The 15,165-nt window shown below is 38.9% G+C and overlaps 1 protein-coding gene across 1 annotated transcript in view; it reads left to right on the forward strand.

The window, feature by feature from the left end:
* The window catches only part of LOC106176343 (uncharacterized), a 48,874-nt gene that overhangs the window by 7,510 nt on the left and 26,199 nt on the right, over positions 1-15,165 (forward strand). The window contains exons 3-15 of the mRNA XM_087003669.1: positions 3,632-3,760; positions 5,200-5,480; positions 5,747-5,872; positions 6,686-6,824; positions 7,353-7,469; positions 7,769-9,139; positions 9,467-9,565; positions 9,874-10,047; positions 10,292-10,677; positions 10,942-11,854; positions 12,033-12,131; positions 14,220-14,403; positions 14,796-14,950. Of these exons, the coding sequence (XP_086859795.1) occupies positions 3,632-3,760; positions 5,200-5,480; positions 5,747-5,872; positions 6,686-6,824; positions 7,353-7,469; positions 7,769-9,139; positions 9,467-9,565; positions 9,874-10,047; positions 10,292-10,677; positions 10,942-11,854; positions 12,033-12,131; positions 14,220-14,403; positions 14,796-14,950 (4,173 nt within the window). The remainder of the gene's footprint in view (positions 1-3,631; positions 3,761-5,199; positions 5,481-5,746; positions 5,873-6,685; positions 6,825-7,352; positions 7,470-7,768; positions 9,140-9,466; positions 9,566-9,873; positions 10,048-10,291; positions 10,678-10,941; positions 11,855-12,032; positions 12,132-14,219; positions 14,404-14,795; positions 14,951-15,165) is intronic.

Below are 15,165 nucleotides of genomic sequence, written 5' to 3' on the forward strand. Positions count from 1 at the left end.
ATCATTTATACTCATTAACTCATTTGTTCCACTCGATCTTTTGATTGCCAATATAACCACATTATCAACTGACAAGATCATTTTAAGAAGATCGTCGAAATGCCAGTGATTAGGACTTTAATTAAGGCAATTTGTCGAGAAAGTTCAAACTATTCTCCAATTTTATTCTTCGCAACCCAAAAACATAATTTTATTGAAGGGACTTCCAATAAGGTAGATTAATCATAATCTTAATATTTGCTTGTCACCTTCAAAGGTGCATGCGCACTATCGATGATGTTTGACATTGCAAGGGGGTAGTGGGCGAAACAGAAGGGGTATTCTTATGAAAAGAAACCGAAACAAAGTGCAATGATAATTAGTATTGCCTGAAATTAAGGTGAATGCCATTTAAGTGTCGTATCCTGTAAAAGAAAATTTAAAAACTCGTTATGATGGATATTAAAATTATAAGAGTAGGCGAACAACGAAAAATTCATTCGCTGCCTGGCTAACCTGGAAAATTTTATCAATATTGATTAGTGCAACATTTTTGTTCAAGTCAACAACAAAATATTTTCAAATGCAGTTCTCCGTCTTGTCACGAATTTTTCAACAGTGAAGTGAGATATCTCAGCTGTTGGCATCTCTTCAAACATTCCGCAACCTGTAAAATTCTTAAGGTCAATAGATGCATAAAATGTAAACGGAAATGAGTTTACTTAATAAACATAAGACGTATAAAAAAAATGAATAATGTTTATATTTATCTAAATTAGCAGGTAACGGAAAATATAAGACATACAAAATATATTCACCAAACAAATTTTATAACGAGTCTACAACCAATTCAAATTATTTCTTTAATCAATACTCACACTTACTTACGTGAATCTTTTACGGATTCCGAGGGAAAATGAGGGACAACCATATCGCCGTTGAACTCCTAATAGTATTGTCCTAGAAAAGACTTAGCGTACATGTTTAAAAACAAACGTCAATGCCATTGAAATTTAAGAGCATCTTTTAATATTTTCCATAAAAAGTTTAATGACATCACTTTATGATAGTCTCTTTATAAATATCTTAATTCTATCCAATTAAAATTCAACTTCGTCACGTTTGCTACTCCCATCTTACTGTCCTGCTTACAGCGTATTAATATCAGTTGCGTCTGTTAACCAATTTTTAAACGGGCGTGTTCTATTTCATTGACACACCCCTACTTAATTTTCTTTCCCGTCACTTTAATATTATTCTCTTTAATGTCACCTCGTTTAGTTTTTAATTGGATCCCTAATATTCTAACCAAAAGGGAATCCATTTCCAATAAGATGCTGTGCTTCAACTTTTTATCTGACGCGACCTCGTAAGTCTTTTACTTCAAATAATTCATCAGTGGTCTGGGACAAATTCGCTTGTCCTCCAGCCTCATTTTCTCGTTCTTCTTCATTTTTCTATTTTTTTCTTACTCTCTTTGTTTATGGGCAAAGTTAGCAACGAAGCCCTGGAGTTATTTTGAAGGAACTTTCCTTGTCAAACATTCAACACAAGAACGAACATAATGACATCTGTAAATGACCTTTTCTAAAAAGTACACCGTGTGCGTAATGGTAACTACGTGTTTTGAATAACCTTATGACCGATTGCATTATCGTTGTGTAAACTAGACAAAACTTTATACTCTAACTTGTCTGAAAAACAAGTTGCAAAGAACCTCCTGGGTGGGGTGATTTTCTGCCATCAATTATCACGTTATCTCCTATCTCTAACAACAAGTAGCCGAGCGCCTTTACAACTAAGTGGAAGTTCGTCTAATGTCAAGTATGTGATAATTGACGCAAAATTCTTATCTTTACGTTGGAGTTTTTAAAACAATACCTCTTTAAAACAAATGCCTCGCAATCTTGACATTTTGACAATGTCATATTTTTGTCACCTTTCACTAACTGTTAAAAGCATTCCAGACCTTTAAATTCGTAGCCACTCTGTTTTAATTTAAAGTAAAGTACTTGTGTCTAGATCTAACATATGTATTCTGTTCAAACATGCATCATTAAAAAACTGTGCGGGGTTTATTAGGTTTTTCTAAGTTTTATTCTTCAACGTTTCCCTCATGGTAATGGCGGCGGCTAATCGCTTCTGCATTCGCGAGGTGTTTACCTTTACTCTGCTTAATTGAAATCTGTTAGGGGATAAATTCAATAACCAATAATTCATTACTTCTAGAAATTCGATTACATTCAAATGGGCATGGAATTCTGGCACTGCCTTACACTTTGTCAACGCGAATATCAGTTACTGAAACTATGTACCCTTAATACCTGACCTCTTCTCGCGCCATGAAACTATTCAGATAATGCTAAGTTTGCATAACTCGGCCTTCGTAAAACTGTTTACCTCACTAAGGCAATATTCGAAATTGTGACTGGCTACCATAAAGTCATCGAAATATCGCAAAAAGAATTTTCTAAAATAATCGCTTAAAGCAATTGTCTTACCTTCCGTTTTATGTTTGTCCAATTCCAATCTCCCATCTAGATACTTTGTGTTCGCCTACGTATTTTCGTCCGGTGATCGTTCTCTCTCTTTTCGACAAGACTCATGATGTCAAACATCTATGTTTATATTTTGCATCCTCCACATTTTGTGACGAAGCTATTGGCTTGTCTTCGTCATGTTACGCGAGGTAGCAAATACAACTCAGATATTATCTTTCTTATCATTTATTGAACTACTGTCCAGTTATTACCCGCGCCGCTTCTTTCATTTCTATTCCTACCTCATGCAATCTCTAGCGGCCTTCTCTCTGTTTACGCTAAGCGCAGTTGTATAAATACCATAAGAGCATGTCAATCAACTTAAGTTACTCTACTAAACACTCCCCACTCTTATTCACTGCATGCTGTCACTTACTAACATTACATTGTCAGTCTTAATCACGGTAATGAGGGCTGTGATAGGTAATGCAACCTATCACACCATGTGTGTTGGTTCAGTCAGGTGACTCCACCTCTGCTTGCCACCTCTCCCTCAGGAGTGGAAGCTAAAGGTTGGGTAACTTACCTGGGGGGGGGGGGGGGGGGGGGGATGGGTTGTATTACTTTTCGTCATGATTGCGTAATTATCGCGTTTTATTTACAACTGCTTTTGTAAATAGGCCTACCTCGCTGCATTGTCGTGCCTTGCAGAGAGTGATATTCATCTACTGTGTGTTTATTCGAGCGCTCGCGTGTTTGATTGTTGTAATAGAACGTTTAAAATAATACTTATATAAACCTTATAAGGTGCCATCAATGACATACGTTCATTCTTTCCTAAAAAATTATTTTCTAATTTTACAAGCTTTTAAGTAGAGCCTATTAGTAGATGCATCCTAGATTTTATCAGCCAGTTCGTCTGTTGAACCGATGTGTGCGTGTGTGTGTGTGTGTGTGTGTGTGAGAGAGAGAGAGAGAGAGAGAGAGAGATAACTGACTTTCAAACAACGCACTCTTTATAAGAATAGATGGATGTTCTTCATAAGAAAAGTTGGATGTTTGTTTTTCATTTTAGGTTTACTTACCGAGGGGTAGCAGTGGATAATCTTGTGGCATTTTTAACACTTTTTTCACTCCGTACATGCACCTGACCGGTATTTTGAAATTTCCAGCTTGCCCCGGGGGTGGCAGTGCCCTGGGTATGAAGGACGGACGAATCACAGACCAGCAGTTGTCTGCATCTAGCATTTACAGAGCTGACTCAACCCCCCAGATGGCTCGACTGAATAACACGGCATCAGGTAGGTGAAAATAACACAAAATGGGACAAAATATACATTCTACCAAGATATGCAGTTTAAAGTCCAAAATTAGTACTTAGTGGCATAGCCACGTGACCTAATAATAGCTGCCAGTCTGCGAGGCAAGGATTCTTATAATTTTCTGATCCCTTCAGGGCTTATGCTGGCCCAAGCATGAAACACTGAATCTAACAGAGTTTGTCTGCTGGTTGGACGGGCATTTGTCAAAAGTTTTGACATATCATTCCACACATTTTCTATTATGTTTGCATCTGGACTCTGGGCAGGCCACATCACCCTGCGAATGTCCTGTTGGTCAAACCAATCATCAACTGCTCTGGGTCTGTGACTAGGAGCATTGTCATCCTGGTGAATAAATGGATAATTCCTGTCACCAAACATGTTAGTAATAGATGGTACATGTAGCAAGCCTGACTCCAAAACATCGATATATTTCTGGTGATTCATGTTTCCATCAACCACTACCAATTCACCCACGCCACGGATGCTGATGCAGCCCCACACATGATAGATATGCAGCTCCGGGTTCGAAAATTCAGTGCCTGTGGTTCAAATGCTTTACCAGCAGTTCTCCAGCATCGGACCCGTCTGTCATCAGAGGTCAGACCAAAGCGGCACTCATAAAAAATTATATAAGACCATTTGTCATCGACTGTCCAGTTCCAGATCCTGTTGGCCTTAGTTCACTCTACGTTGCCTGTTTTGTAACGATATAAGATGTTTCAGTCTTGCTACCCTGCTGTACACTCTCTGAGCATGTAACCGACGCCTAGCAGTTTTCACAGACAGATTCTTATGTGTGAAATTGTTCCACAGTGTTGTCAATTGACAAGCAATGTCGAACATTGACAACCTGGACATCAAAATCAGTCGTCGGTCTTCACGGTCGGTAGTTTTTCCTGGACGACCCATCAGAGGCAATTTGTCTCTTGATCCAGTGTTTATATACCAAGACCTGACCCTCTGCACAGTTCTGACTGAACAATTCAACTGTATCGATATTCTGACATTGCTTATATCCCGCCTCTTCAGGTTAATAACTTGACCTCTATAATCGTAAGATACTTGCCTGTATCTTGTCATATTGGAGGAAGACAGGAATAACATTTGCTGTAAATGTACAAGACCAACAATACAATTCCATGGTACAGCGGTTTTATACTCATTAGTCACATTATAAGTAGACCAGGCATTATAACTACCCAAGATCTGCCTACTTTGATTGCTCTGATTTAGGGGGTGACACTTCTATTGTCCAGTCACCAGTGTATGTATGGCCAAATAATCCTCAGGCTTATTTTCACTCCAGTTTTGATTTGATGATTTTATTTATAGACTTATAGACAAAATATGATTACGTACAGCTAATTGTCGATTAAAATATTTATTTTGAGTATTGAGCCATTTGTTATTTATAGGTTATAGGGGAGCCTGGGTTCCACGGTGGGATCATTCCTACGCAAACGAATACCTTATGATTGACATGCTGGTGCCTCACATTATCACTGGTATAGCTGTACAGAACGGGGGAGCATACTGGATAAACTACTGGATGAAAGAGTTTGAAATCATGTACGGTAATGATAATTTGTCCTGGAGAAAGTACCAGCGAGTAGAAGGAGAAGACATGGTGTTTGCTGGGATTTCGTCGCACGCCAGAGACGATATCGTGACGTACACACTGGATCGGCCTTTTTCGGTGAGAATCGACCGTATCCGCTTGCTAGTTAAGAGACGTTGTTCAGACCAGTGTTAAATGGTAAACATTGTCGATATATGTACATTGTAACTTACAATTGATTTTTTGTGAAATGGTAAACGTTACAAAAAAAAAAAAAAGTTAAAAAATTTTTGAAAATGTATTATCAAAAATGTTTGAAATATACATAAATATACATGTCCACACATCTGCATCAACTTCTGCAATGCAACCTTAAAGTAAGATATAAACGCTTTTCTCTATAGGCAAGGTACATAGTTGTCTCTGCTACCAGTTGGCAGAATGCCCCCGCCCTTCGTATGGAGCTGTACGGCTGTCACGACCCAAATCCAAGTTCAGCTACTTACACGCTGGTTCAGGCAGATATAGTTGTAAGAAGTTACTTTATTTATATTAGTGCGATGTTGTAATGATAAATCGATTGAATGAAAATTAAATTCCACTAATTTATTTTATATCTGAAGTTGGTATCACGTAAGGCATGAAATGTTTATGAAATAATGGTAATTAGTCCATAAGGTCTAACCAGAAATTATGTTTAGAAATGAGCATCCTATTCCATTTTTGCAAGTGTATAATATTGGGGGAGTTATGAGCTCCTAATGTTCTAAAGTCCGTTAACTTCATGTACCTTGCCGATAAGCCATGATTTGGCTAGAAAATAGGAGCAGTCACCTACATGTACCCCTACTCACTTGTGACATTGTCCGTTACTATCATAGGAAAGGTAGAGCGTGATTGAGTACTGCTGAGCAATCAAAGCCGTCATTTCAAAACGGCCAGGTCATATTTAACTTATCACCGGCAATATAAGCCTTCTTATTGGTTCGAAGGTACAGTATAAATTGTTCCTACAGGACAAAGAGTTATTCTTTTTTACTGACGACTTATGAGAATTTGGCACTTTTAGTGTGGTTAACGACTTTCAATATTCATTAATTTATACTTTTTTTTTAGCAAAATCTATAAACAGAAATTACACTCAAAAAAATAGAAATGGTTTGAAACGATATCGATGGACACCTTACAGACTGAATTGATTGTTTGCAAATTTCATTATCTTTTAGAAATAGTCAAATCAAGAATTACAACGAATATTCATCTCCTGATAACTGGTGAGACGAAATGAACTGGGATGTTGATTTAATTTACATTATTAAATTTTGCCACTTACAATTTTATAGACACCTTCAACGTGGAGCCCGTCGCAGGGCCCTTTTATTTTAAACCGACCAATCACAGTAACCGCCAATGGTCAGCTGACCATTCAGGCTGGTGTTGACGTCATCCTCAATTCTACTTCAGCAGGTTTTTTCGTGCAAGGTAGGTACTGTAGCAGCCCCCACTTTTAGCTTTTTGTTCAATAAAAGGTAACCTCATCAGTGTTGGTTCACGCAGTTCAGATTTTTAGTGTGTTGTGGTCTTAAAAATACTGGTATTGAATCTAGAACGTTTCTTTTTGATTAGTTTTTATTCCAATGTGTATATTGGGGAAGTCAACAAACACGTGTATAGAATTATTTATGGTTAACTGATCATACGGAAGCGTATTGCTGCCTCGTTGTTTTAATTATATTTTGCAATTGCAACCTACAATCTCGAAAATTCGAGTTAGTATCTCAAAGTTTAGACTAAGTAACTCCAAATTTCATGTAAGACGGCCTCACTCGAAATTTGGACTTACTAGATTTTATAAATATAGCTCGAAGTTTCAATTATATAAATATTTCAAAATTTCGAGACAGGCTCTATAAAGTCGAAATATCGGTAACCAAGTCGAAATTTCAAAACAAAACAACTAATACGATCCCGTAACTTAAGATCAAAACGCATACTGGGCTTTTTATCCAGGTTGTTTCAGAACAGAAGGTCTGCAGGGATTTGAAGTGAGGTTTATGAGCAGTGACAAGTCGTCTGCCCTTGGCCGTCGTGGAAACTTTTGGACTGGCATAAAAATCCAGATGCAAAGTATGTCATTGAATTAATTGATTTGACAGTATATGCAAAGTACCTTGAGTGCGTAAGCCTGAACAGGTCGTTCGCGTTGTCTTGTTTGTGTAATCAGTTTTAAATCTTTTAATTAATGCTTCGCTGAACATAAAATAAGGCATGAGTAAAATTATTTGCTTTTCGGGAATTATGAAACATAAATAATTACGAGTGAAGGGGTAACATTTTGTACTTACCCGAAATCCAGGAAATTCTCCATTGTGGTGTTAACTGCTAGATGAATATTCCGAAAGCTAATTAATACCTCTTTACTCCAGCGTGTGATGTGATAGACCTGAGTCACACTTTGATTCAAGGAGCAGAAATTGGACTGAACCTCCTCACAAGTGGCGCTGTCTTAAACATGGATCACGTATTTGTAAGACACTGCAGCTCAGTCGGGGTAAGATTAGCGTCCGTCAACTTAACCATGAATTACTCAGAGGCGTCCAACTGCGGGGGAGATGGTGTCGAATATAATGGCAATGGTAACATATCTGTGACCGGTAGTCGTTTTACGGAGAATTACAATCAAGGGTTCTACTTTTACAGAACGTCAGGCAGCACAAACAGAATTACCTTCGACAAATGCTATTTTCGTTCGACGCGTAATCGACTGTTATATCTGTACCAAATGGTTTCAACTGTTATCCAAATTGAGAACTCTACATTCATTTCTGGGTACAGCAGTGGTCTGGAAATTAGTACAAGTAGTGATTATTATAATGGTGCAAATATTTCTGTGACTAACAGTTCGTTTAGTGGAAGGTCAAACACACTTTATGTTTATGATCGGTTCAGGTCATCGATTACTCCAAACACTTACGTAGTAGCAGGGAATGTATTTAACGGCGCTGTGCACCTAGAGTGGCAAAACTACCGAAATCCCAACCAAAAACTGACATTCCATAACAACACTCTAAATTCGTCCACCAGCAACCCCCTGTACATCTACAGGGTCAGAGGTCAGGCCAATTTCACTTCAAATCGTTTTTACAATAACGGATACAGGTCTCTGATAATATTGCGTGACGAAGCCCCTCCTCTAACAATCAGAGACAACGTTTTTCTCCAGAATTCTGGACCTTCTGTGTTGGAAGTTGCACGTATAACTGGTGATGCATTTTTGGGACATATTGAAAGGAATGTCTTCAGGAACAACAGTGCCACTGTTACACTGGAACTTTCAGGCAAAGCAAACGCCACGGTCAACGAGAATACGTTCGAGAACTTTGCCGCCAATCGGGAGGTTCAAATAGCAAAATCGTGGAATCGAACCCAATCGATGGACATGCGGTACAATTACTGGGGAACCGCTGACCCTCACAATATCTCCGCCCGTGTGGACGACTTCTACATCAACAACCGAAAGGCAGTGGCGAAGTTGTCGCCATATCTGTCTACGGACAATGCGACAAAGGCCAACGGACCATTTGGTACCATTGAAAGACAGTACAACAGTACTGAATCAGATGGTATTGGCGGTGTTCTTATTGGAGATACCAGCATCGCGCCAGTTACGCTACCAAACGGCACGGCGGTCCCTATCAATGTGAGGTACACAATCTACGTTCCACAGGGTGCCAGTCTTACAATAGATCCAGGGGTGTCTTTGAAGTTCCTGGAGAACAGAGGGATTGTGGTTGATGGCAAGTAACGTTATTCTTGATATTACACAATCAAACCTTATAATCCACATTACAAAAACATTAATACCATGTGAAATAGTGTCTTTAAAGGTGCTACATATTTCATTCGACCTGAGAGTAATTGTAATGAATCATTCTAACACTGTGCAAGTAGAGTCTCCTACATATTTCATCAAGAGAATTACACAAAACTTAGCTTCTCAAGTTACATATATCTTACCAAAGTATATGTAAACATGTGATGGACATATTATGGCTGGTTTTAATGGTACAATGTAGATCCTGAAATGGGAATTTTGGAGTGTGGAATGTATCTGTTCGTTACAGGAGTTTTAAATATTAATGGAATTGCGTCTGATATGGTGAAACTGACGCCTGTCCTCTACCAATCTCCATGGGGAGGTATCGTATTTACAGAACTCACAGGTAAGTGTTATGTAGCCGTGGCGTATAAAAATCGTCACTGTTTCAATAGGAAACTTGAAAACTAAAACATTTCAAACACTTTAAGATTCAATATGAGAGAGAGCGTACAGGTTTCTACACCATATGCAAGCCCTCTTTTAGTATGCTACCTACCCACTTCTTTAAATGCATGACAGTGCACATGTATCTCTGATACATGAACTTTTGAATGTTTATTGTCGCCCAGAACAAAACAATAACGTACATGTATAAAGTCTTAACCCTATTCTACATGCAAATACCGTGTATCCCTATATGTTCTTCTCTAGGCCCAGAACCAATTACCACTACAACGCCGACAAAAACGACTTCAGCCACAACTCATAAAACAGGCTGGAGTACTAGTACAGAAACCCCCTGCGAGGGATATCCTGAAGTACCTTGTGGGGATAACACAGACTATGCAGTGAGAAGAAAGCGGATGGCAGAGGCAAACTCAATAGGTATTCATATTTTGATATTGATACTTTGTTTCACATGACCGCTGGAAACTTTTTGAAAAAAGTTGGCTACTGTCGAAAACAATCATTCTTTAATTGTAATAAGGTGAGTCTGTTTATATTGAAAATATCGATACTGATTTAACGCCAAAAGAAAAAAAAAAAACATTCAGCTTATTAAACTGCCGGTGAGCTGAACACGCACTCCACGTGGTGTTTATTCAGAAATTTATTTATTTATTCACAGGGATGTCGACACTGAACTACATGAACATCAGCAGAGGAAGCACGTGCGTTGAAGTCTTGGGTGGCCGTGGGCTCGTTCTCCTTAATTCGAGGCTTGATTCCTGCACCCAGGCAGGCATATCCATCACCACCGGGTCTGCAGACCAGACCATTGTGATAAAAAACACAACACTAATGAACATGCCTAGTAGGAAAGGAATGGTTATTGGCGCCAATAGTGACTCAGGAGCTACGATTTTGGACGTTCAAGGGTCCAAATTTCTCTCGAATAGTTTTATATCTATTAGCTGTTCTGAATGCCACATTTCGTTCGAAAATTCGACCTTCTTCGGAAATACAATTCTTCTTTTGCTCACCCAAATATATTCTTCGAGTCGTAAAGATCTGGTGAGTTTTCTGTGCGCTTGCAATTTGGTAGGACTTAAAATGCTGAGATCATTGTCTGGAAATTAATGAAGAGGTTATCGACAGTCAACTATGTACAAACTGTACAAGTACCGATATTTAATAGCTTTTTCAAATGAATTCAAAAAGCATATATTTGATCAAGATAAAGATTCGATGAAAGTTGTATTGCAAATACTTTAAACATCCGCACATAGATATTCCCAGACTATGCAGTGCCTCATGAAAACAACTGCTTACTTTCAGGAATACCGTTTCGTTGGAAACCACTTTGAAACCACGGCATGGAGCACTAGCCACATAATGCACGTCAATGTTGAGCGAGCCACAGACAACTCCCAAGTTAAGTTCATCAACAACACTGTGATTTCTAATAATAGATACAACACCATTTATTTTGAGAAAGAGCGCTACACAGACCCTTTTTATAACATAAGCGGTAACTATTTTACTTCACCAAGAGGCGTTTCCATGAGGTTTTACTTAGAAGGACTTACCAATGGGTCGGTCAAAGGTAATTACTTCAACAATACAGCAGGAGCTATTCAGTTGCAAGGATCATGCTGCTATTCTTCTCCAAAGTTGTTCGAAATAACCGAAAACGTCTTTGCAGATACAACAAACGGAGGAACGCTTATTGACCTGAACACTTATTTTGTGAGAAATAGGGAAGTTGTCGTGAAAGAGAACACCTTCGTGAACAACACAGTCAGTCAGTACATTATAACCATGCGGTCAATAGATGTAAATATTACCGGCAACTTCTTTGACAATCCAGGCTCTACTTACGATTTAGGCATTACATTTAGCTATAACGAAAACGATGCTGCCAATGCCAAAAACAATTGGTGGGGAGGACCAGGTTTCTCTCATGTAATCGGGAGAATTTTTGATTATGAGGACAATCCTAGTAGAGGGAGAGTCGAATTTCAGCCGTATCTCAACGCTCGCAATTTGTCGGCTTTGAGCGATTTAGAACCACCTTTTGTCATAGGACCTGGTCGCATAGGTGGTACTGTAAAGGGAGGGGAGATTCTAACAGCCGCTGATAGTCCATACGAGGTGGTGCGTGACATACTGGTACCCGAAACGTCCACTCTCACTATTGAGCCTGGGACCAGCATTTTGTTTCATCCGGGCATTGGAATGGATGTAAAAGGTAAGTGGTTCTTTTTTTTTTTTTTGTTATTTCTTTTTTCTTTTCTTTTTTCTTAAAAAATGCTTCACGTACGTATTAGTATAAATTCTATTGGACTTCGGACGATTCGAAATTCTGTATCTGGTTCATTTAATGTCAGAAATATTTAATATAGGACCTACACATTTTTTATATTAAGGAGAACTTATGTCCACTGGTGCCCCAGATAACCCTGTGAAGATGACCGGCCTAGATGGTGGTAGTTGGAAAGGAATAACTTTTGAACAGTACCTGCCAGGTAATTAAGGAGTCGGGCGATGGTGTGCATATACAGACTTGACATTTAATATGGAATGTTTTTTTCCAAATAATTTTTCATCAGTTTTTTCCTATTTTGCTGACTGATAAATGAAAATAGGGATTAAAATCGTGTTTTAATAACTTTTAATTATCTCTTTGATGTCATTGTGACATCAGTTCATTAATGGAATTCGCCAGAGAAGCAAACAAAAGCACATTGCCTATTCTGTCATCCGACAACAATTAAAAGAGATATTTTGGATCTCCATACTTTCCAAATTATTTTCTGTAAAAGAGATACACGCCTCACAAAGAAACCACATGTCAGTGTGTAGTCACACTAACGGTCGCTGTTACGCTTGACCTCTTCTGTTTGCTACCAGCGCTCTCAAGTGGCAAGGCATTCCTTGGGTTAGGTTTTTAGAGTTCAATCTGGAATAACATTCCAGGCATTGGTTAAAATCTGTCCAATTTGGCCCAGTTTTGTTGTAGGACATGTAGACCATTGATTCGGCGAGTAATGGCCTACCCACATATTGTCTATGTGGTTCAAATATGGCGATTTTGATTACCGAGGTAGCTGCTCATTCCCTTGGTTCTGTAAGTAATTTGCTATTAAAAGTGCTATGTGTGTACCGGGAATTTCACCGTGCAACCTAAAATTGTTCCTAAGGTGCCCCCTATCATATGATAGTCAAATGGTTTTCAGGTTATTCCTTTATTTGATCTGGTTCAGGTTTTCGTGGATGACCATCATTGGTGTTTTGGTATCCACTGTGGTATCCGCTCCAATTACCGACGCTGTTAATGACCTTAGTCACTTTAGACGCGGCACACGCTTAGTCGTTGGCCTCTTCTGGATGTCTGTAAGCTCTGTTTTGACTGGTTGAGCGGTACAGTTGAAAGCTGACCTCAATAAAGAAAGTCACGAGGTTTCAGTGTTCAACTCAGAAACGATCAGGGTCCCCAATTTATTATAGAAACATCCCGCATGAAAATGCAGTAGTATCGAAGTAGCAAAGAAGCATTAACGCAGTAGTGGTGTGGAGCATATTTGCAGTAGAAATGCAGTATAGCCTACTGCAATTCTACTTCAAAAATTACATAGGGTTGTACAGAGGAGGAGCATTAATGCAGTAGATTAGCAGCATGATAGAAGCATGTTTCAAATATGCTAATTAGCTCCCACATCGAAGCAGATTTGAAGCATGTTTGCAGTATGATTGCAGTAGTCTACTGCGCTGGAGCATCTACTTCGTTTTCGTGCGGGATACAACAATGTTTTGCTGTTAACAGTGGATTCCCCTGAGGTCGTCTGGTATTCTAACCAGCTAAAACCAGTTTGGTGTTCGCCAAGGGCCTTGAAAAATGCGTTTTGGTGGCAATTTACCCCTTATTCTGAACGGACTGGGTGGTTTTTGTTAAGTTGAAATAGCATATCCCGACAGACAGTGGGTCCTGTACCCAGATTTCAATACATTGGTTGTGGCCTCTGTGTAGGTATGGGCATTACTCTATAAAACTGTGCGGACCGTTTCGTTTGGCGCAATTATCTGTCTGGCAATGTCTGTCTTTTTAGCGCCATTCTGCCACAGATTAACAAATAAGCAGAGCACTGCATAGCTCATTTTACACCTTGCAAAACCGGCCACTTGCATGCAAAATTTCAAATTCTTCTATGCAGTAATTGCCGACATATGGATACTTATTTGACAGAACCATGCTTTGCCATAGCCAAGCTTTGACCTGCCCAAAAGAGAACTACCCAATTAAATCACTGCATATTATATAATGCAGCAGCGCAACAAACCTGGTATTCAGCTAATTGGAAGCGACACACCTGACTACACACTCCTCCATTCGCGTATCTTATATGAGATCGGAGTTTTTTGAAAAAAGAATGCATATTTACCTAGGCATACCTTCGAAACTGAAATATTCCATATTAAATGTCAAGTCTGTATTTGTCTCAAATGATGGGGAGAAATTTGATGAGGTTTATATTTATTAAAATTGAAAAGAAAAAGTTAATAAAAACGTCTGTATATGCAGTATAACATTCCCTTTTTGATATATATAATTGAAGATCCTTACCTCCGTGCCGCCAATGGCAGTGGTCCACACGAGGGGAGACTAGAGGTGTTCTTCAACAATACATGGCAACTAGTCTGTGGCACGTACGGCTGGGATATGAGGGCAGCACAGGTGGCGTGCAGGCAGCTGGGATACGGAGAGGCATTGGAGTTCTTCAAAACTGAAACTGTGTCTAGGTGGGTTTCATTACCTCCTCGATCGTTTCTCATGTATTTAAAAGTGATTTTAATTATACGTTTTTGATGTTTGATTTTGAATATATAGTACAAATGTTTAGGGAAAAAGTTTGGTGCACAAGCGCTCTTTGTCTCGCAGTTGATAATTTATATTTTAAAAGGGAATTAGGCGTAAGTTTGATTATTGTAGTGACATATGAGTTTACTGTGGTTGCTATCAAATAAACAGAAAAAATATAAAGGGGCAATATGCCTGTGAAATTACTTAGTCAATCAGTGCTGATATTCATTACATGGAGTATATTGCTGACACAACACCATGCGATGTACCTAGCATAGTACTGGCAATGAAAGATGACGTGTAATTGACATGTTTAAGTGTTTCACCCTAGGTTCACGCGAGGAAAATTGCGAGAGTACCACATGACAAGCATGAACTGCAATGGGGACGAACACTTTTTACAAGAGTGCAGCATCGCAGTGAATATTCGATATTGCAGTGACAGTAATCTTGCTAGCGTCGTCTGCAATCAGAGTGCAACTATACGTAAGTGAGAAGACGCAGCTCAAAGAAGGGACATGAAATCAAATAGGAGTAACATGGTTTAACTGAATGGGCTTGTTCATTGTAAGACCACATTGCAAAATTATTCTCACTTCTCCATAACCCATTCTTTCCATATTTTCTAGTTCGTGTTGTTAAGTTATTAGTATCACTTTACCTTTTCAACAAGATGAGTGAAGCAAATCAACAAGGGACAA

The sequence above is a fragment of the Lingula anatina genome, chromosome 1 (assembly GCF_051362555.1).
Source record: "Lingula anatina isolate TDL-2025a chromosome 1, LinAna3.0, whole genome shotgun sequence".
Taxonomy (NCBI): Eukaryota; Metazoa; Brachiopoda; class Lingulata; order Lingulida; family Lingulidae; genus Lingula; species Lingula anatina.